A 24,289-nucleotide genomic window follows, 5' to 3' on the forward strand; every position below is an offset into this window, starting at 1 on the left:
GCTCAGTTTTTACAAAGGAAAATTAAGGAGAAGGACCTCAGTTAGGAAAGAAGACTAATGAATCTTTTGATGCATGTGTCTTTACACAGGAAGAGGTTCTAAGTCAGCTGTCTAAAATTAATACAAATAAGTCACAGGCGCCGGATGGGATACACCCAAAGCTATTAACAGAGCTCAGCGGTGAACTAGCAAAACTAGAGGTGGGACGAATCCAATTTTTTTCGAATCCGAATCCGAATCCAAAAAGGTTCTCGAATATATCGAATCTTTCGAATCTCGAATCCTACGAATCCTGTACATAATTGTGTGAACAGTGTAAGAAACAAAGTCAGACCGCGTCAGTTTGTCTGAACCTCCACCTCCCAGTCACGGTCGCACCCTATATGACTGCGATGACCCCTGCTATGACCCCTGCTCCTATCACTACAGAACATACAGGGTAATACAGCCCCATACCTCTTACATTCAGTGACGTCTCTTGTAGATGTTCTCTTTCCTCATCTTCTCCTTTCAGACCTTTAGACCAGACACCATTTTTCAGCCATTTTTCGTCTCTGCAGCTTGACAGAAAAAAATCTTAGTTTACTACTTTTCCATCATCCTCCCATCTTCTGGACAAATCATCCTAACACCCCCAATACTGTGCCGCTGTGCTCCCCAATACTATACTGCAGAAACAGATAATACCCCTGATAATACTAGTACCACACAGAGCCCCCCATATAAAATACCCCTTCTTTGTGGCCTCAGTAGATGCCCCCATAGTGCCCCCCAATAATGTGCCAGTAAGTGTCCCCATAGATGCCCCCCTAATCATGTGCCAGTATCAAGTGCGGAGTGCCTCTCTCCTCCCCCCCATGTGCCGGTATCATAGTGCCATCTCCCCCCCAATGTGCCTGTATCATAGTGCTATCTCCCCCCATAATGTGCCAGTATCATAGTGCCTCCCCCCAATGTGCCAGTAGTATCATAGTGCCTCTCACCTCTCCCCCTGGCATCCACAGACCCCCCCATCCTATAACAGTGCCATCCACAGACCCCCCCACCCATAACAGTGCCATCCACAGACCCCCCCACCCCATAACAGTGCCATCCACAGACCCCCCCCACCCCATAACAGTGCCATCCACAGACCCCCCCACCCCATAACAGTGCCATCCACAGACCCCCCCATCCTATAACAGTGCCATCCACAGACCCCCCCACCCATAACAGTGCCATCCACAGACCCCCCCCCCCACCCCATAACAGTGCCATCCACAGACCCCCCCACCCCATAACAGTGCCATCCACAGACCCCCCCCACCCCATAACAGTGCCATCCACAGACCCCTCCATCCTATAACAGTGCCATCCACAGACCCCCATCCTAAAACAGTGCCATCGACAGACCCCCATCCTAAAACAGTGCCATCCACAGACCCCCATCCTATAACAGTGCCATCCACAGACCCCCCACCCCATAACAGTGCCATTCACAGACCCCCCATCCTATAACAGTGCCATCCACAGACCCCCCATCCTATAACAGTGCCATCCATAACAGTGCCATCCACAGACCCCCATCCTATAACAGTGCCATCCACAGACCCCCACCCCATAACAGTGCCATTCACAGACCCCCCCATCCTATAACAGTGCCATCCACAGACCCCCTAACCCCATAACAGTGCCATCCACAGACCCACCCCCCCACCCCTTAACAGTGTCATCCACAGACCCCCCCATTGCCGCTCCAGTAGTTATAAAATGTGTAATTCTGATTAATAATCATGCTGCCCCCTCTGTCTGTAGTATAACATTCAATGAATCTTACTCACAGGGCTACTGCTATTGTAATGCAGGCCGGCCGGGCAGACGAGCGGCAGCGTCACTGACTGACGTCACCTGCCTGCACCGCCTGCTTTATGAATGAAGCAGGCGGCGCGGGCAGGTGACGTCAGTCAGTGACGCTGCCGCTCGTCTGCCCGGCCGGCCGGCCTGCATTACGATAGCAGTAGCCCTGTGAGTAAGATTCATTTGAATGTTATACTACAGACAGAGGGGGCAGCATGATTATTAATCAGAATTACACATTTTATAACTGTACTGGAGCGGAGGGGCCGGAGCACAGTGAACGCACCGGCCCCCAGCTCCGCCTCCCAGTCCCTCCCACCGGGATTCGTCGGATTCGTTTCAGGCAAATTACGTCGGGATTCGAGTCCACGAATCCCACGAATCCAGCAAGATTCGAGGGATTCGTGGATTCGACGAATCCCCCGTCCCATCTCTAAGCAAAACCATTAACAGATTTATTTAACCAATCACTGGCAACAGGAGTTGTCCCAGAAGATTGGAAATTAGAAAATATTGTGCCCATTCACAAGAAAGGTAGTAGGGAGGAATCGGGCAACTATAGGCCAGTAAGCCTGACATCAATAGTGGGGAAATAATGGAAACCATACTTAAGGAGAGGATTGTGGAACATCTAAAATCCCATGGATTGAAAGATGAAAAACAGCATGGGTTTACTTCAGGAAGATCATGTGAAACTAATCTTATAGATTTTTTGATTGGGTGACTAAATAATAGATGGCGGAGGTGCAGTAGGCATCACTTATCTAGACTTTAGTAAGGCTTTCGATACTGTCCCCACATAGAAGGCTTATCAATAAAGTGCAGTCTTTGGGCTTGGACTCCCATATTGTTGAATGGATTAGGCAGTGGCTGAGGGACAGACAACAGAGGGTTGTAGTCAATGGAGTATATTCAGACAAAGGTCTTGTTACCAGTGGGGACCTCAGGGATCTGTTCTGTGACCCATATTGTTTAATATCTTTATCAGCGAAATTGCAGAAGGCCTCGATGGTAAGGTGTGTCTTTTTGCTGATGACACAAAGATTTGTAACAGGGTTGATGTTCCTGGAGGGCTACACCAAATGGAAAAGGACTTAGGAAAACTAGAGGAATGTTAAAAAATCTGGCAACTAAAATGTAATGTTGATAAGTGCAAGATAATGCACCTGGGACGTAAAAACCCAAGAGCAGAATATACAGTCAGTGATACAGTCCTAACCTCAGTGTCTGAGGAAAGGGATTTAGGGATCATTATTTCAGAAGACTTAAAGGTAGGCAGACCATGTCACAGAGCAGCAGGAAATGCTAGCAGAAGGCTGGGTGTATAGGGAGAGGCATTACCAGTAGACAGAGGGGGGCGCTCATGCCGCTCTACAGAGCACTAGTGAGACCTCATCTGGAGTATTGTGCGCAGTACTGGAGACCATATCTCCAGAAGGATACTGATACTCTGGAGAGAGTTCAGAGAAGAGCTACTAAACTGGTACATGGATTGGAGGATAAAACTTACCAGGAAAGATGAAAGGACCTTAACATGTATAGCTTGGAAGAAAGACGAGACAGAGGGGAGATGAGAGAGACTGCTAAATACATAAAGGGAAGCAACAAGGTAAAAGAGGAGAGAAGATTTAAAAGAAGAAAAACTGATACAAGAGGACATAGTTTTAAATATAAAAACTGAGTCTGCTTATATAGCACCTACCAGTAGCCATTTGGCTCCAGGAGAAGTATAAAGTGGGCTCAGCATGCATGTTGGTACTTGCATCCCTGGATCCGATGGAAGCTGTTATGGCCCTGGACGGGGTTAAAAGCAGAGTGTGCTTGGCGTGCATGCTGTACCTGCGCTCCCTGGACTTTGTGTGGCTGTCATGGCCCATAACAGGTAGGAACTAGTGGTAGGGACCACTCATAGAGGCGACCTTGATGTGGTGAGTGGCTTATTACGCTTTGGCCAAAATGTACACCAATGCCTCATTCAACATCCAGTATAGAGGCAGGGCAGAGTGCTGGGTGCAGAGTGCTGGGTGCAGAGTGCTGGGTGCAGAGTGCTGGCTGCAGAGTGCGATTGCATTTGTGTTTTAGCGCCTCTATTATTTAAGCATTGTATGGCTGTATTATTTGGATATTGTAGTGCTTTTTTATTTGGGTATTGTATGAGCCTATTATTTCAGAATTGTATGGCTCTATTATTTAGATATTGTATGGCCCTGTTATTTGATAGAGCCATACAGTGCTCGAGTAATAGAGCCATCCAATGTATGGCTTTATTATTTGAGTATTGCATTTCCCTATTATTTGAGCACTGTATGGCTCTATTATTTGGGCATTGCTTCTAGAGGCAGTGGAACACCAATCTTTGCATTTTATCTCGTTTAAAGTACATTTACTTTCTTTTTTGTCGCACACGACGAGTGGACAGAAGAGACTTATGGAAGAAACCATCTAAGGCTAGTTTACAGATCCTGCAGGTTGTTCCATTTAAGAACACCCTGCCAGATCTGCCACTGCTAAACACTGCCAGAATAACATCCGGCCCCATGAACTATAATGAAGTCTGGGAGAAATCCGGCCAAAGTCCGGCAAATATGTCAAGTAATATGGAGAATGCTGGTATAACCTGGGTATTTCCTGTATATAATTCTATATGTATAGCTGGTATAAGTTATACATCTTCTTGTACATAGTAATATGGACCATGCTGGTATAACCTGGGCATCTTGTCACGAGGGTGTCAAGAGCCACGTCTGACTCCGTTGTACCCGGGGTCAGGAAGTCGCAGCGGGTGGCTGCGCGCTCTATGTCTAAAGATCACGTTGTTTCTTAGTGATTGTTTTCTGTGTTTGCCTTGCAATCCTTTTTGTCTCACTCAGGGATCCGTAGCTTCTCCTCCTCAGCTGTTTCTTGTCTGCCACTCCCAACCTCCTTATATTCTCCTCTCACACTTCTCTAGTTGCCAGTTATAGAGCTTCCTGCCTGGACATCTATACTGACCCACTGGAGCTGTGAATCCTGGTTGTTGTTCCAGAGTGCTACCCTCCGGATCCCTGTTGGGATTTTTGTTGTCTCCTGTTGTCGCCCACCTGGGATTATATGTTGAGTCTGTATTGTCTGTCCTCCCCTTGGTGTTTTCCTTTAGAGCTAGTGGTGCGGACTAGTGTTCCCACCGCCCTGTTCACTATCTAGGGCTCATCTTAGGGAAAGCCAGGGTTTTAGGCACGTGATCGGCGTACGGGTGAGGAACCCGTCTAGGGACGTCAGGGCAGCCAGGTGCCAGCCGCAAGGTCACCACCTTCCCTCTCACTTGGGCAGGGCATTCCTCTTTCCCTCCCTCTGTGTCACGTATGTGATAGTCACGCAGATCGTGATACATCTCCTGTATATAATTATATATGTACAGCTGGTATAAGTTATACATCTTCTTGTATATAGTGATATGGACCATGCTGGTATAACCTGGGCATCTCCTGTATATAATTATATATGTACAGCTGGTATAAGTTATACATCTTCTTGTATACAGTGATATGGACCATGCTGGTATAACCTGGGCATCTCCTGTATATAATTATATATGTACAGCTGGTATAAGTTATACATCTTCTTGTATATAGTGATATGGACCATGCTGGTATAACCTGGGTATCTCCTGTATATAATTATATATGTACAGCTGGTATAACCTGGGTATGTCCTGTATATAATGATATATGTACAGCTGCTATAACTAGCTGAACAGCTTTGCATACCATAATGTCCCTGAAACAAAGACAGATCTCTCACCAGATATGCTTTTACATGGATGGTGGAGTTTGAGAAGGAGATATGCAAAAGACAGCTCTGCTGATGTGTCCTGGAGACTGGAGACTTCTCTCTTACAGGATGCTCGACACTCCCCACAATGCAGCAGTATTTGTAACAGGAAAAACTAAGTGTAATACAACTTAACACCGCTACATGGTGCTATAACCACACTAATCACTACAGAAATACCAAAACTGAGGAAGACATAATCTGTAATGATTCTCAAACTCATCTAGGCTGAACAAGGGCATCTCCTGTATAATTATATATGTACAGCTGGTATAACCTGGGTATCTCCTGTATAATTATATATGTACAGCTGGTATAACCTGGGCATCTCCTGTATAATTATATATGTACAGCTGGTATAACCTGGGTATCTCCTGTATATAATTATATATATAACTGGTATAAGTTATACATCTTGTATATAGTGATATGGACCATGCTGGTATAACCTGGGCATCTCCTGTATATAATTATATATGTACAGCTGGTATAACCTGGGTATCTCCTGTATATAATTATATATATAACTGGTATAAGTTATACATCTTCTTGTATATAGTGATATGGACCATGCTGGTATAACCTCGGCATCTCCTGTATATAATTATATATGTCCAGCTGGTATAAGTTATACATCTTCTTGTATATAGTGATATGGAGCATGCTGGTATAACCTGGGCCTCTCCTGTATATAATTATATATGTACAGCTGGTATAAGTTATACATCTTCTGTATATAGTGATATGGAGCATGCTGGTATAACCTGGGTATCTCCTGTATATAATTATATATGTACAGCTGGTATAACCTGGGTATCTCCTGTATATAATTATATATGTACAGCTGGTATAACCTGGGCATCTCCTGTATATAATTATATATGTACAGCTGGTATAAGTTATACATCTTCTTGTATACAGTGATATGGAGCATGCTGGTATAACCTGGGCATCTCCTGTATATAATAATATATGCACAGCTGGTATAGCCTGGGTATGTAATATCTATGTTTCCATTTCTGGTCTTGGATGTCTTGTGTTGGTTCCGGTTTCTCTGAGCTTCTTAGAAAACATTTTGAGTTTCTCTGATTTCGGAGGGTTTGTTGATGACACAATGTTCTGCTCTCGGGTTACTGGCGGCTCGGGGCAGTTGTGTTCTTACAAGTCTCCAGCGAGTGCACGCAGCTCTGAGGTGTTAACATTTCCTAGATTATAAAGTATTACGGTGGAATTGCGCTATACCTGCTGCTGCTGCGTTCAATCAGCAATTTGGTTTTAATATCCTGTATCGTGAATCGGCTGAGCACCTGATCGGAGGGAGGCCGTGCCGCAGAGTTCATCTTTGATGCCAGTGAATATTTTGCTCATTTTCCTCCCGACCCTCACATAACACTGAGGGGAGGGGGACGTCTGTATAAATTTAATGGATTATAATCTGTTCTTTCAGATCTGGCACAAGGCTTGTTTTCATTGTGAAGTCTGCAAAATGATCCTGACCGTCAACAACTTTGTCAGTTTCCAGAAGAAGCCGTTCTGCCAGGCGTAAGTCGGGAGGGGGGTAATTACCGACATGTTACATTCTCATTGGACGCAACCTTCTCAGCTATATACATTGACATCAATAATAACACTGAATAATAAAGTAGAGGCGGTATATATCTACAAAAAAAGAAGAAAAGAAATGAATCGCGCATCCAGCGGCTTCGCTTTGATCTCAGACTTTAGCAGAAAACAGCGTTAAATAGCGCATGTGAACCGCCTCCTGTGCTACCTGCTGAGGCATTAGTGTACATAAAGGCATAAGCCCGCTCACCACGCCAAGGTTGCCTCTATGAGTGGGTCCTATTCTAAAATTGACGTGGCACTGCACGGCGACCACCGAGGCTGTGGCGCCAATCTGGCAGGCGGCGGGACCCAGCAGCCAAACAGCACCCCTGCTGCCTGACTATGCCATACCTAGCACTGGGCCCCCCCCAACCTGCCAGCAACAGTGGTCACCGTGCAGCACCGCACCATGTGAACAGTTGTCAAAGCTCACCTTACCTGAAGCCCTCAGAAACTCCAACTGAGAGCATGGTAGGTTCATGTAAACCCACATGCAAAATACCTTGCTAATTAAAATCACCTGGCCGAATGGGAGGAGTGCTGATCAAGGGACAGATTCTCTATACATATACAAAAAAGGAGAAAAGAAATGAATCGCACATGTGGCTGTATATATATCTGTATGCGGTTTGCTGCTGAGCTCCCTCTAGTAATGGGTATATATATCTGTATGTAGTAATCTCCTGAGCTCCCTCTAGTGATGGCTGTATATATATCTGTATGTAGTAATCTCCTGAGCTCCCTCTAGTGGTGGCTGTATATATCTGTATGTAGTAATCTCCTGAGCTCCCTCTAGTGGTGGCTGTATATACCTGTATGTAGTAATCTCCTGAGCTCCCTCTAGTGGTGGCTGTATATATCTGTATGCAGTAATCTCCTGAGCTCCCTCTAGTGGTGACTGTATATATCTGTATATAGTAATCTCCTGAGCTCCCTCTAGTGGTGGCTGTATATATCTGTATGCAGTAATCTCCTGAGCTCCCTCTAGTGGTGGCTGTATATATCTGTATGCAGTAATCTCCTGAGCTCCCTCTAGTGGTGGCTGTATATATCTGTACGTAGTAATCTCCTGAGCTCCCTCTAGTGGTGGCTGTATATATCTGTACGTAGTAATCTCCTGAGCTCCCTCTAGTGGTGACTGTATAAATATCTGTATGCGGTTTGCTGCTGAGCTCCCTCTAGTGGTGGCTGTATACATCTGTATGTAGTAATCTCCTGACCTCCCTCTAGTGGTGGCTGTATATATCTGTATGTAGTAATCTCCTGAGCTCCCTCTAGTGGTGGCTGTATATATCTGTATGCAGTAATCTCCTGAGCTCCCTCTAGTGGTGGCTGTATATATCTGTATGTGGTATGCTGCTGAGCTCCCTCTAGTGGTGGCTGTATATATCTGTATATAGTAATCTTCTGAGCTCCCTCTAGTGGTGGCTGTATATATCTGTATGTAGTAATCTCCTGAGCTCTCTCTAGTGGTGACTGTATATATCTGTATGTGGTATGCTGCTGAGCTCCCTCTAGTGGTGGCTGTATATATCTGCATGTAGTAATCTCCTGAGCTCCCTCTAGTGGTGGCTGTATATATCTGTATGTAGTAATATCCTGAGCTCCCTCTAGTGGTGGATGTATATCTGTATGTAGTAATCTCCTGAGCTCCCTCTAGTGGTGGCTGTATATATCTGTATATAGTAATCTCCTGAGCTCCCTCTAGTGGTGGCTGTATATATCTGTATACAGTAATCTCCCGAGCTCCCTCTAGTGGTGGCTGTATATATCTGTATGTAGTAATCTCCTGAGCTCCCTCTAGTGGTGGCTGTATATATCTGTATACAGTAATCTCCTGAGCTCCCTCTAGTGGTGGCTGTATATATCTGTATGTAGTAATCTCCTGAGCTCCCTCTAGTGGTGGCTGTATATATCTGTATGCAGTAATCTCCTGAGCTCCCTCTAGTGGTGGCTGTATATATCTGTATGTAGTAATCTCCTGAGCTCCCTCTAGTGGTGGCTGTATATATCTGTATGTAGTAATCTCCTGAGCTCCCTCTAGTGGTGGCTGTATATATCTGTATGTAGTAATCTCCTGAGCTCCCTCTAGTGGTGGCTGTATATATCTGTATGTAGTAATCTCCTGAGCTCCCTCTAGTGGTGGCTGTATATATCTGTATGTAGTAATCTCTTGAGCTCCCTCTAGTGGTGGCTGTATATATCTGCATGTAGTAATCTCCTGAGCTCCCTCTAGTGGTGGCTGTATATATCTGTATGCAGTAATCTTCTGGGCTCCCTCTAGTGGTGGCTGCACATATCTGTATGTAGTAATCTCCTGAGCTCCCTCTAGTGGTGGCAGTATATATCTGTATGTAGTAATCTCCTGAGCTCCCTCTAGTGGTGGCTGTATATATCTGTATGCAGTAATCTCCTGAGCTCCCTCTGTTGGTGGCTGTATATATCTGTATGTAGTAATATCCTGAGCTCCCTCTAGTGGTGGCTGTATATATCTGTATGTAGTAATCTCCTGAGCTCCCTCTAGTGGTGGCTGTATATATCTATATGTAGTAATCTCCTGAGCTCCCTCTAGTGGTGGCTGTATATATCTGTATGCATTGAGCTCCTGACCTGCTTTTAGTGATATCTGCAGGAAAGAAGCTTTTGGTCTCTGAATGGTGTTTGGAGTTCGTTGTCAGAAAAGGATGCAGGGTAAAGTGAACCTTAGAACATTATTGTGTTAAAACATTTACCTTAAAAGCGTAATCATATACTCATCTGGGCTTCCAACATATTAGTCAGGGCCTCCTGTTTATTACTTAGGTCTGACCTTCACCTTTCTTCTTCAGGCACAATCCTAAGATTAACACCTTCACCAGTGTGTATGACACGCCGGCCAATATCCATGTGAAGAGACAGTCTGATACATTCAGTGAGGTGAGTGCACAGGTGACATCCACCTGATTGTGTAGTTCTATAATATCTGGCAGAGACAGAAGCTTTCTTATGGTCTATGTAACACCTGCTTGGTGTAGTGTACAAATCACACAACACAACGCTCATGACAGCACCTAGTGGCCATCAGAGGTACTGCAATTACCGTATTTGTAACTTTAGGATATTACCTGGACGGCACGGATGTCAGATAGCCATGCCTGCGTTTTCTGCAGAGCGCCACTCCTGGCCGTGGCTGTGCCTGGTATTGCAGATCTTTGATGTCCATTGTGTGGGATAATATTTTCCCTAACAATTGTACTTGGCTGTTCTTTGTTGTATCTGTTCATGGGAAAGCTGGGTGACAATGATCCTGTCATTACAGCTCCTTCATGTGTTGTCGCTCAGCTTCTCCAGACTTCTGTACGCCGGTCCCATATTCTCCTTGATCTGCTCTTCAGGACTGCAGGAGCTTTCATAGCAGCCACTGAGGTTGTCACCCAGCTTTCCCAGAAGCAGATAAACGACTGATGTGATGACCTGACAGAAGAGTTAGCGATTGTCGTGGCTTTCAGTCCACACTTTCCACCATTCACCACATACCAGACTTTTCCTGTGACCCCAGTGTTTAATAAGAGCAGCCCCTCTGCGGCCGCCGTCGTGTTCCGGAATGTTCTGTGGTATTCCGATCTATTTTGGTGACTCAGCTGTGACTTGAGCGCGGTTATTTACGGATCCTGTAGGTTTACAACAGTTTCCTTCCAGTGCGGCTGTCGCTGTCAGTCATCATCCACCCGGCGGTCACTGGTGGAGGCTTCAATGCGATAGAGGTCACATGACGTGTCTAAAATCGCCTAAATACCTTATGTGTGGAAATTTCTTGTATGCACTGACTTTACTGGTTTACTGATCAGAATCCGAGGAAAGCTGGGTGATAACCTCTGTAAGGACTGCAATGACGGCCATATTACTTGTCATCCAGCTTTCCCAGGACCAGACAGAGTCAAGAACCTAATGGATATATTTCTAGATCCCGGAATGACAACCCCGCGTGAGCTACAGAAGCAATGACATGAGTTGTCACCCAGGAGCTGCCAGTTATATCTGCTTCTGGTAAAGCTGGGTGATACCGCTGCTGTTACAGCCCTCACAGGGGTCGTCACTCAGCTTTCCTTGGGGCTGAGAGGTAAATCTGCCGGGTCACACAGCAGTAAAGTGTCAGGATCGGGCTGACTTGTAAAGGTGACATGCTTCTGGTTCTGGGAAAGCTGGGTGACCTCTGTGAAACTTTGCCGGTTTGCCATTTAGCAATCTAGTAAATGTTTCCAGGCATTTTTTAAGAGGGAACCGGGATGACAGGAGACAAGCAGGGGCGGCACTGCTGCGCGACTGGGGAGCTGATGGCACTCAGACTGGTCATTCCAGACATGGGAACGCTGGGTGACAACCCTCATAGGAACTGCTGTCACCCGGTGCCCCATAGAACTGCCATCACCCGGTACCCCATAGAACTGCCATCACCCGGTACCCCATAGAACTGCCATCACCCGGTACCCCATAGAACTGCCGTCACCCGGTACCCCATAGAACTGCCGTCACCCGGTACCCCATACAACTGCCGTCACCCGATGCCCCATGCAACTGCCGTCACCCGGTGCCCCATGCAACTGCTGTCACCCGGTGCCCCATACAACTGCTATCACCCGGTGCCCCATAAAACTGCCATCACCCGGTGCCCCATACAACTGCCATCACCCGGTGCCCCATAGAACTGGTGTCACCCAGTGCCCCATACAACTGCCGTCACCCAGTGCCCCATACAACTGCCATCACCCAGTGCCCCATACAACTGCCATCACCCAGTGCCCCATACAACTGCCATCACCCAGTGCCCCATACAACTGCCATCACCCAGTGCCCCATACAACTGCCATCACCCAGTGCCCCATACAACTGCCATCACCCAGTGCCCCATACAACTGCCATTACCCAGTGCCCCATACAACTGCCCTCACCCGGTACTCCATACAACTGCCCTCACCCGGTACTCCATACAACTGCCCTCACCCGGTACTCCATACAACTGCCCTCACCCGGTGCCCCATACAACAGCTGTCACCCAGTGCCCCATACAACTGCCGTCACCCGGTGCCCCATACAACTGCCGTCACCCGGTGCCCCATACAACTGCCGTCACCCGGTGCCCCATACAACTGCCGTCACCCGGTGCCCCATACAACTGCCGTCACCCGGTGCCCCATACAACTGCCGTCACCCGGTGCCCCATACAACTGCCGTCACCCGGTGCCCCATACAACTGCCGTCACCCGGTGCCCCATACAACTGCCGTCACCCGGTGCTCCATACAACTGCCGTCACCCGGTGCTCCATACAACTGCCGTCACCCAGTGCCCCATACAACTGCCGTCACCCGGTGCCCTGTAGAGATACAACAAAGAAAATAACAAAGTATTAAATCAGAGGACAGATGAAAGGGCCTGGATATCTGGAATTATATGGGTTCTGCAACTTTCTGATAGACCCTGTATTTTGAGGCTTCATATTTTTCAAGATCTCGTCTTGTGCGGCGTCTGACAGCGGCAAGGGGTGCTTTGATGAAAGGGAGGATGAAATAAAGGAGTCCAGACCTTGTGTTGAAGTTGATAACAGCTTGAGGCCTCATGCACACGACCGTTGTTTTGGTCCGCATTTTAGCCGCAGTTTTTGCGGCTCAGGTGCGGACCCATTCACTTCAATGGGGCAGCAAAAGATGTGGACAGCACTCTGTGTGCTGTCCGCATCCGTTGCTCCCTTCCGTGGCCCGCAAAAAATATATAACCTGTCCTATTCTTGTCTGTTTTGCGGACAAGAATAGGCAGTTATATCAATGGCTGTCCGTGCCTATTCACAAATTGCGGAACGCACACGGACCCCATCCATGTTTTACGGATCCGCAATTTGCGGACCGCAAAACACACAACGGTCGTGTGTATGAGGCCCAACTTGAATAAACATTCATCAGGAAACAATCTTCCAACATTGTCTTGGTTACCAGCAGGTGTTGGCATGAAACTGTGGCAGGCAAACTCACTCGCCTACATCAGTTGCTCTCTGGCTCTGCTGTGCTAACAGGGTTAAATAGGAATCTTTTCCTTTCTGCTGCACTTAACTTTGTAGTCTGGTCTGTCTCTAATTTTATCCAGAGAGCTTTCTTCCTGGCTTCAGAGGCTCCAAGCCTTGGCCTCCATGTCCAGCAGAGCTGAAGGTGCTCTAGCTGGCTTGGACACAGCCTTCCCCTAGCAGGGGGTACTCTATTCTCACTCTAACCAGCTGAACTCCTCCCTTGAGGGAGCAAGCTAGAATGGAAAGAAGGTTCAATCCTAGACAAGGTAGCTCTGCCACATATGCCGCCATCTACTGGTGAACCAGGTACATTACACTTAAACAGTTACAAAACAATATTATGAATACACATTTTGCAGGCCCTGGAAATAAATACATCTGATGACATTAGGTTAACCATAGGAGACAGTAGAGAGGTGTAAAGGTGGTAATGCACCTCTGGGGCATTACACTTGCTGACAGTAAATTGGAACATTGATGAATTAGCTGTCATGTTCTGGTACACTGTAACAAACCCTCAGCTGTATCAGCAGGATCAGGTCAGGATGGGATTATGCAGATCCTGTCCTGTTGATTTTAACAACTGCAGCGCTTTGATGCGATTTTATGAAAATTGCTCCCTAAAAAATTGCAATTTGACAGCATCATGTGACATAAAGCTAAATTCTGAATAATAAAAGCTTCTACAAAGTTCTCATAGAATTTGTGAGCTGAACCAGCAGCCGTTTGTTACAATGTATCAGTGCAGCTGAAATGTATCAGTCTGGAGTGGAGGATTGTCCAGGCTGGATACTATAGCAAACCTCAGTTGTTAGACGTTTTTGGATCAGGACAGGTTTCTGTTTACTGATCGCAAGCAGAGATCTTGAAAATAGTTAGAGAGCAAGAGACAATGTATATTAAAAGGTTAAGGAAGTGCCGGGGGGTTGTGGATGAGGCGCCGCTTATCTTCTTCGTTACTTTGTTTCTGCAGATTAAGTATCGGGAGGACGGAGAACGATTCAAGTCTGTTTTTCACTGGGACATGAAAGACATCGATCGTGATGAGAACTACAAGGCGCAGCATGTGAAGCAGCAGGTATCCCCTGCGCTGGGGGTGCGCACGTTGCGGTCAGGGGTATTGGGGTTGAGCTCTGACATCTACTGATCTTTATTTCCTAGAATGCATTTGAAGAGGGTAAATCCTGGCTGTCTAATGTAGACCCGGAGATGGTTCGCATCAAGCAGGTGCAGAGGATGGCAAATAACGTAAGACCCTCCGAAATCTATGACGTCCTCTCATGCCTTTGGAGGCCGCTTATCACACTGCACCGCTGATCATACACCCTTACCATTGCCACATCGTCAATTATTCTGGATTATAGGGCATAGGCAGGGTGCTAACCTCCTTAAGGAGACCAGTCCTGTATGGAGACTTACTGGAAGTCCTCCAGATTATAGAGACGAATGCTCCATGGGAATCGAATATGCAAACATGTATCTTCCAAAAAAGAGAACCATCTTGCTAGCGCCACCTTGTGGAAGTGGCTCCCTATGAGTCAAAATCCATCTTTCCAAGAAGCCTTGTGATTTGACAAGAGAATATAACTGGTACAGAGATCCCTGTTTACATAGTTGTTTTGGGGTGCTTGCCCCACATCAGTACGGAGCAGGATTCTGGCTGGCTCTGCAGTGGGAAAGGGTTCTGTTTCTTGGGTGATACCTCTTTGCATATTCGTTTCCCATGGAGCATTGCCAATAAATCTTCATATTATAGAGCACGTCCAGTAAGTCTCCAAACAGGACTGGTCTCTTTAGGGAGATTCAGCACCCTGACTATACCGCTTCCAAAGCATCGCACTGACCCGTAATGATGAGAGTCAAGCACCCTGAAACAGCTGCCTATGGAGGAATATCTGGTCTGACTATATTCCCCTGTCCAGTTCCAAGTTTTTGGGAAAGTCTGATCTTGACTCTCATCTCAACTGAGATAGTTCCCTTCCTTGGATTATAAGGTGAAAGGTGCTGTCAGGACACACCCTATTTGTAGTGTTTCTGATAGGCAGCCCACCCACACCGATCTAGGAATCTCCACATGACAGCCCACATACACCAGGCATCTAGTAGACTTCATATAGGGTTTCCATTCACTTCCATGAAGGACGCATTGCTGTCTTTACTTGACTGGTGACCAGTGACTTTCTATTACCATGTGCCTCTGCTCTTTTGCCAGGAAGAGTATACAGAGGAACATGAGCAGCAGAGCAGGAAAGGAAGCTTCCCGGCCATGATCACCCCGACATATCAGACAGCGAGGAAAGCCGCTCAGCTGGCCAGTAATGTAAGTGACCCAGACGAGCTAGGGGAGAGGACTTCTTTGGGGGGGGGGGGTTTCTGGGCTGGTCTTCTCATAGGCGGTATGCATAATACAGTATATTGTGGAACTCATCTGTATTGATGTGGGGGTGCTCTTTCAATGCAGGTGGTCTTATGGAGTAATATCCCACCATGCGGCCCCTGCAATCACCATATATACTGTGACTATACTCTTATATATCTTTCTACATGACAGGTGGAATACAAGCGCGGGCATGATGAGCGGCTGTCCCAGTACACGAGTCTGGCGGACACAAAGGATATCCTACATGCCAAGTCTGGGGGGCAGCAGCGCAGTGATGTAAGTGCCCCTAGTCCTCCCTGCACTCCACAGCACAATGGCTCCTGTCACATCTTTATTTTTTTTATCTAGATACAATACACAGAAGACTATGCGGAGCAGAGGGGGAAGGGCAGCTTCCCGGCACTGATTACTCCAGGCTACCAGATAGCCAAGAAGGCTAATGAGCTGGCCAGTGATGTAAGTGCATGTCTCATGAAGCTTCAGTGCCACTTCTAGCCATTAGGTGGCAATGTAGATCCCAACTGAAATTATCTTACAGTGTCATTTATAGACTATAGGGGGCTGGTTTCATATAACACGAGCGGTACGCATATGTCTACATCACAGTGGACTTTACATCCTGATGGCAGACAGCGCAAAAGAGACAAACCTGACTGCTTAAACCTTTTATTTAGCACCTATAGAAGTCAATGCAAGCTGCATAAATCTGCATGCAATGGCGTTACCCTAGTGGTGGCTGTATAATCTGTATGTAGTGAGCTCCCTCTAGTGGTGGCTGTATAATCTGTATGTAGTGAGCTCCCTCTAGTGGTGGCTGTATAATCTGCATGTAGTGAGCTCCCTCTAGTGGTGGCTGTATAATATGTATGTAGTGAGCTCCCTCTAGTGGTGGCTGTATAATCTGTATGTAGTGAGCTCCCCCTATTGGTGGCTGTATAATCTGTATGTAGTGAGCTCCCTCTAGTGGTGGCTGTATAATCTGTATGTAGTGAGCTCCCTCTAGTGGTTGCTGTATAATCTTTATGTAGTGACCTCCCTCTAGTGGTGGCTGTATAATCTGTATGTAGTGAGCTCCCTCTAGTGGTTGCTGTATAATTTTTATGTAGTGACCTCCCTCTCGTGGTGACTGTATAATCTGTATGTAGTGAGCTCCCTCTAGTGGTGACTGTATAATCTGTATGTAGTGAGCTCCCTCTAGTGGTGACTGTATAATCTGTATGTAGTGAGCTCCCTCTAGTGGTGGCTGTATAATCTGTATGTAGTGAGCTCTCCCTAGTGGTGGCTGTATAATCTGTATGTAGTGAGCTCCCTCTAGTGGTGGCTGTATATATCTGTATGTTGTGAGATCCATCTAGTGGTGGCTGTATAATCTGTATGTAGTGAGCTCCCTCTAGTGGTGACTATATAATCTGTATGTAGTGAGCTCTCTCTAGTGGCGGCTGTATAACCTGTATGTAGTGAGCTCCCTCTAGTGGTGGCTGTATATATCAGTATGTTGTGAGCTCCATCTAGTGGTGACTGTATAATCTGTATGTAGTGAGCTCCCTCTAGTGGTGGCTGTATAATCTGTATGTAGTGAGCTCCCTCTAGTGGTGTCTATATAATCTGTATGTAGTGCGCTCCCTCTAGTGGTGGCTGTATATATCTGTATGTTGTGAGCTCCATCTAGTGGTGACTGTATAATCTGTATGTAGTGAGCTCCCTCTAGTGGTGGCTGTATAATCTGTATGTAGTGAGCTCCCTCTAGTGGTGGCTGTATAATCTGTATGTAGTTAGCTTCTTCTAGTGGTGACTGTATAATCTGTATGTAGGGAGCTCCCTATAGTGGTGACTGTATAATATGCATGTAGTGAGCTCCCTCTAATGGTGGCTGTATATATCTGTATGTAGTAATCTCCTGAGCTCCCTCTAGTGGTGGCTGTATATATCTGTATGTGGTAATCTCCTGAGCTCCCTCTAGTGGTGGCTGTATATATCTGTATGTAGTAATCTCCTGAGCTCCCTCTAGTGGTGGCTGTATATATCTGTATGTAGTAATCTCCTGAGCTCCCTCTAGTGGTGGCTGTATATATCTGTATGTAGTAATCTCCTGAGCTCCCTCTAGTGGTGGCTGTATATATCTGTATGTAGTAATCTCCTGAGCTCCCTCTAGTGGTGGATGTATATATCTGTATGTAGTAATCTCCTGAGCTCCCTCTAGTGGTGGCTGTATATAGCTGTATGCAGTAATCTCCTGAGCTCCCTCTAGTGGTGGCTGTATATATCTGTATGTAGTAATCTCCTGAGCTCCCTCTAGTGGTGGCTGTATATATCTGTATGTAGTAATCTCCTGAGCTCCCTCTAGTGGTGGCTGTATATATCTGTATGTTGTGAGCTACATCTAGTGGTGAGATGTTTCTGGACACAGGGCAATGTTCTGTTGTCCAAATGGTCAGTTCCTTTTTGAAACATTTGCCCCTGCAGGGGGATTATGGCCGTGTGGAGAATTCAGTAAACAATGCAGAATGAGGTATAGAATACATAGCTGTGGTAATGCAGACCCCCTATAGTTGGAGTGTAGTGGGACGTCATGCACCCTCTTATCTCTGTGGCAGGTAAAATATCACCAGCGTTATCAGAGGGAGATGAAGGGGAAAGCAGATGTTACCTCCACCAGACAGAGTACGGACCAGCTGGACCAGGTATGGTGGCATCTCAGGGGTGCAGAACTGTTGCCTGTACTTCATCCCCCCCGAATGACTGTACTATCTCTTATCAGACCCTTGAAGTCTCATCCGTGTCCATTATACGATCAGATGACTCTTAGTCCCTGTAGGAGCTGATACAACCCCTCTAAGGCTAGGTCTACACGACGGCATTTCTAGCGCAACATTTTGTTGCATTAATGTCGCTCGCCAATTTTTATAATGGCAGTCTATGGTGTCGCACTGCAACATGCAACATGCTGCGATGCAACAGTCGCAGAAAAAACCATCTCGAATGTTGCAGTGCGACACCATAGACTGCCATTATAAAAATTGTCGCACGACAAATGTCGTTGTGTAGACCTAGCCTTAGGCTACTTTCACACTTGTGGCAGTGTGATCCAGCGGCCAGTTCCGCCGAATTGCCGCTGACTGAAAGCATTTGTGAGACGGATCCGGATGCGGATCCGTCTCACAAATGCATTGCAAGGACGGATCCGTCTCTCCGATTGTCATGCGGGCAGACAGATCTGTCTTGTATCTTTTTTCACATTTTTACTGGTCTGCACATGCGCAGGCCAGACGGACGGATCCGGCACTAATACGTTCCTATGGGAAAAAATGCCAGATCCGGCGTTCAGGCACGTCTTCAGTTTTTTTTGGCTGGAGATAAAACCGTAGCATGCTACGGTTTTATCTTTTGCCTGATCAGTCAAAATGACTGAACTGAAGACGTCCTGATGCAAACTGAACGGATTACTCTCCATTCAGAATGCATGGGGATAAAACTGATCAGTTCTATTCCGGTATAGAGCCCCTAGGACGGAACTCAGTGCCGGAAAAGAAAAACGCAAGTATGAAAGTAGCCTTAGTTCTATCACTGTCACCCCGGATATACAATATCTCCCATAAGTCACTTCTCTTATATTCAGCGTCATGTTTGCAGAAATAAGGGGGGCACATACCTCCCTATAAGGGGGGCTAATCTCCCTATAGGTCAGGATAGAAGGTTGGTTACTAATTGATACATCTCTCAGCTCCACCTTGTATACAATGTAACAAGATGTCTTTGATGATGGGGATGCATCTTTTTGGGGCAGGAATATGATGAGGATCTGGAGGAGTACAGAGGGAAGGGCAGCTTCCCAGCAATGATCACCCCTGCATATCTCAGCGCCAAGAAGGCTAACGATATCGCCAGTGACGTGAGTATTGGTGTCGCGGGACTGTGGATTCTGCTGTTTTTGGTTTAGAACACTGTATGTGAATATATGACTCATGAATGCTTGTATGAGCTCTGTATGGTGGATGTATATATATCTGACGCATGTATGGCGGATGTACGTATATCTGACCCATGTATGGCGGATGAGTGTATGGCGGATGTATGTATATCTGACGCATGTATGGAGGCTGAGTGTATGGCGGATGTATGGAGGTTGGATGTATGACTGATATATGGAGAACTGATGTATTGCTGATGTATGCAGGTGTATGACCCATGTATTGAGGATGGGTGCAGGTATGACAAATTGTGGAGAATCGATGTATGTCTCATTTATGGAGAGTGGGTGTATGCGTGACTGATGTATGGAGGGTATATATATGACCCATGTATATAGGATAGGTGTACATATGACAGGTATATGGTCATGGGTGCATGAGCCCTGGATAGAGGGTGGTTGTATGTATGACTGATGTATGTTGGATGTATGTATGTATGATTGATGTGTGGGGAATTGATGTATGGTTAATGCATGAAGGATGGGGGTATGAGTGATTCACACAGGGTAGGTGTATATATATACTGGTGTATGAGTAGGTAGGAAAAAGGCAGCACTCCAAAGAAATAAAATTAAAAAAACTCTTTATTCACCTCAGTGGCAATGGCGACGTTTCGGCTCTGCACTAGAGCCTTTCTCAAGCTGATGTATGAGGATCGGTGTATGTATGACTGATGTATGAGGACCGGAGTATATATGAGTGATGTATGAGGATAGGTGTATGCAGGGGCGTAGCTAAAGGCTCATGGGCCCTGGTGCAAGAGTTAGGCTTGGGCCCCCCTTCCCTCAGTGCTTTGTGTGTCTTCTTATGCAGCACAAGGGTCTTTGGGCCCCTCAGGCTCCTGGGCCGGGTAGCGACTGCTACCTCTGCACCCCGTATAGCTACGCCCCTGGGTGTATGTATGACTGATGTATGAGGATAGGTGTATGTGTGACTGATGTATGAGGATCGGTGTATGTATTACTGATGTATGAGGATCGGTGTATGTATGACTGATGTATGAGGATCGGTGTATGTATGACTGATGTATGAGGATCGGTGTATGTATGACTGATGTATGAGGATCGGTGTATGTATGACTTATGTATGAGGATCGGTGTATGTATGACTGATGTATGAGGATCGGTGTATGTATGACTGATGTATGAGGACCGGTGTTTGTATGACTGATGTATGAGGATCGGTGTATGTATGACTTATGTATGAGGATCGGTGTATGTATGACTGATGTATGAGGATCGGTGTATGTATGACTGATGTATGAGGATCGGTGTATGTATGACTGATGTATGAGGATCGGTGTATGTATGACTGATGTATGAGGATCGGTGTATGTATGACTGATGTATGAGGATCGGTGTATGTATGACTGATGTATGAGGATCGGTGTATGTATGGGTGATGTATGAGGACCGGTGTATGTATGGCCAGAAATAAGGAATATTCCATGTTCAGCAAATGCATGCTATCTATGTGTAATACAAGTTCTACAACCTTCCTATGTCATACTGTATCAGTTCCCACAGTTGTCAAGAAAAGATCTCTGCTTGCGGTCTCCAAATAGAAACCTTTGTAGTTTATTTCCTGCGGATACAGGCCTGGTCATGTGATGGATGCCCGAGAGTTACTGTCAACAGCTGTGCACCTGTGTGTCCCTCAGATGACCAGGGTATGCATACTTTTGCAACCAAGTTTTTATTGCTTCCATGCATCAAAAATGACGAATGAAGAAACGGGAATCGTCTCAATTAAAACGTTGCTGCTGTGTTGTGTATACGGCTCCCGAGCAGACCTTTGTCTCCATGGTTACAGACTACAAACCACCCTTGTGTAGTCAGATCCTGCAGTCATGTGGTTCCCCCTCTGCTCCTCATCTTCATGGCCTACAAAGAGCAGAAGAGTCGGCTGCTGACAGCAGGATCAGACGACACCGCTTCCGTGTAGTCTGTTACCGTGGAGACCCACCAGTCTGCATAGGAGCTGTGGACGGAGGATTTTAATGAAAACGATTTGTAAAGTTGCTTCATTTCTATTATTGATGTCTTAGGGTCACAACACATGATTGCAAAAGTATACAAACTCCACACAGCTGGATGCTCAAGGGCTTTTCAGGGCGGGGGAAGGGGGTTCTCTGGATAATATGGCTTTGCTCTGGGGAGGGTTCACTGGCAAACTTTTACCCCGTTCTTGTGGGCCCCCCAGATATAGGCCCTTACTCTTATACTGCCATGTGGTGCAGTATTACAGGAGGCACAGATACCTCTGGAGGGGGCCCAATAAACACAGGAGGTGCCCCCTCTCTATTTACTACATTCACCTGTTACAATGTATCAAAATGCAGAGGATGCAAATACAGGAAAATCTAATGCACTGGTCTAAGACTACAACTCTCATTCAATCTCAGGAGGTCAGCGAATAACCAGAAAACAATGTCCAGTATTGAACAATAGCAGTAAAACATAGGTAGAAGCAGCACCACGCGGTCCTTGGTCGATGTAGCGCACGATGCAACAGCCTCACCGGTGACCCACGATCCAGCAGGCCATAGAGATAGGCGAAAAACTAATTGGCACCGGCAGCATCTCACATCATCCGAATTTTTATTACGACCTCAAGACATAGTACAAAAATACAGCAACGTTTCGGCTGATACTCAGCCTTTGTCAAGCCTAATGACATCATCACAATTACATATATATATATATACCCCACATATATACCCCCCCCCCCTCACAATCACCAATAGTAATCGCTGGTCATATCATCTGCCGATCCCTGTCCCCTGTGTATTAGCCTAATAAGTTATTACCTTTCACCTGATCACAGACATGATGTGGCGGTATCCCCCATGTCGGCGTTGCTGCATGCGATGTGCGCAGATGCGCGCAGCTGAACTTACTTAATAGGGTGTATCCCAGTATCCATGTGAGCTAATGACGCTAGTTCCTACAGCCAATCGGCTGTTGCAATCATGTCATGACGCGCGTGGTCATGTGACGCGCCCGCTGGCGTCATCAAGGTGCGCAACTGCGCATCCGATGACCAGCACACAACTGCGCATCCGATGACCAGCACACAACTGCGCATCCGATGACCAGCACGTAATCGGCGCTCACGCACAGCGTCACTGAGGTACAGCATCCACAGGGTCATGGTAACAGGACGCATCCTAAATATAATCATTCATCAAGAATCTGTCACTCAGCTATATCAGGAGGGATCCATTTGGATCATCAAACCTGTAAATCGCATGGGGAACTCCGATTATCGCAGATATAAGAACCGCCTAGTCAACATCATAATATAATGATCACATAGCATTTAATACACGCGACAACATACATCAATCAACCGCATTGTAAGGGCCAGCCATATATTATTTCCATCCCCTATTCGCGGAGTATGACACATTAATTCGGTGGGCCTATGATCAACTCAGGGGGCAGGGGGTGAAACCACCAAATGTTTACATGTGTAAGGCCGATTCATTGGCCTGTATTTGTGGGAGGGGCTTGGCCACCTACTTAAACGGCCGGCGCCCTCCCACAAACGTACGTAGTGCAGAGTCCTTTGGCCCGAGTAGCATGCTCATTAAAATCCGTAAAAAGCTACATGAGTGTGGTCAATATCAGCCGTCTACTAGAATTCTTGCGAGGCCACCACAACCCTGGGTTTGTTCAGTTCCTGGTGACAGGATTTCACGAGGGTTTCCACACGGGACTGATCACGACTCCAGAGTCCACACACGAGTGCAAAAACCTTCAGTCAGCCGAAAGAAATCCCGCCTCGGTAGACGCACTGATAGAAGCCAAGTTGAGCAAGGGATTCTTAATCGGTCCCTTTGATGTGCCCCCTTTTCAACGCTGGAGAGTCAGTCCCGTGGGGGTAGTCACAGGCAAGTTCAGCGGGAAGGAGAGACTCATCATCGACTTGTCGGCCCCACACGGCTCCCAGGTCCCCAGCCTCAACTCCCTCATTCCTTCGGAGGAAGTGGGCATGAGATATGCCTCGATAGACCAGGCTATCGCTATCATCATGAAAACGGGCCCAGGGTCCTGGCTGTCCAAAGCCGACATATCGGATGCCTTCAAGTTGCTTCCCATCATGCCAGCCCTCTGGCAGTGGCACGGCATCAAGTGGAAAGGCCTGTACTATTTCTCCACTAAGCTCACCTTCGGTTCCAAGAGTAGCCCCTGGCTCTTCGATCAGTTGGCTCAGGCACTCCACTGGATCCTGGAACACGTAGTCCTCTGTGAATTTGTCATCCACTACCTGGATGACTTCCTGCTGATTGAGAGGCCAGGGGCACTCCCCCTAGGGCTGGGCAAGTTACTCAGGTGCTTTTCCCAGTTAGATGTCCCGGTGTCCCCCAAGAAAGTAGAAGGCCCGGCCACAGTCATCACCTTTCTTGGCATCGAATTAGACTCCCAGCGCATGCTAGCTAGATTGCCGGCGGACAAGTTAACAAGGATTAGAGGAGTCATTCACAGGTTCGCAGTCACGACTGTGGTCACTAAGGCGGACCTTCAGTCTCTTCTGGGCATGTTGAACTTCGCCATGCGCATCATCCCACAGGGCAGAGCTTTCATATCCCGCCTACTCGCGCTCTTGAGTTCCGCCCCAGAACAGGACAGCCCAGTGTGCTTGGACAGTC

The 24,289-nt window shown here is 46.8% G+C and overlaps 1 protein-coding gene across 1 annotated transcript in view; it reads left to right on the forward strand.

Moving 5' to 3' along the window:
- LOC122942257 (nebulin related anchoring protein) overlaps window positions 1-24,289 on the forward strand; it is a 58,491-nt gene that overhangs the window by 13,809 nt on the left and 20,393 nt on the right. The window contains exons 2-10 of the mRNA XM_044299759.1: window positions 7,094-7,188; window positions 10,080-10,167; window positions 14,261-14,365; window positions 14,449-14,535; window positions 15,500-15,607; window positions 15,839-15,943; window positions 16,016-16,123; window positions 18,262-18,348; window positions 19,452-19,556. Of these exons, the coding sequence (XP_044155694.1) occupies window positions 7,094-7,188; window positions 10,080-10,167; window positions 14,261-14,365; window positions 14,449-14,535; window positions 15,500-15,607; window positions 15,839-15,943; window positions 16,016-16,123; window positions 18,262-18,348; window positions 19,452-19,556 (888 nt within the window). The remainder of the gene's footprint in view (window positions 1-7,093; window positions 7,189-10,079; window positions 10,168-14,260; window positions 14,366-14,448; window positions 14,536-15,499; window positions 15,608-15,838; window positions 15,944-16,015; window positions 16,124-18,261; window positions 18,349-19,451; window positions 19,557-24,289) is intronic.

This window comes from Bufo gargarizans, chromosome 6 (assembly GCF_014858855.1).
Source record: "Bufo gargarizans isolate SCDJY-AF-19 chromosome 6, ASM1485885v1, whole genome shotgun sequence".
Taxonomy (NCBI): Eukaryota; Metazoa; Chordata; class Amphibia; order Anura; family Bufonidae; genus Bufo; species Bufo gargarizans.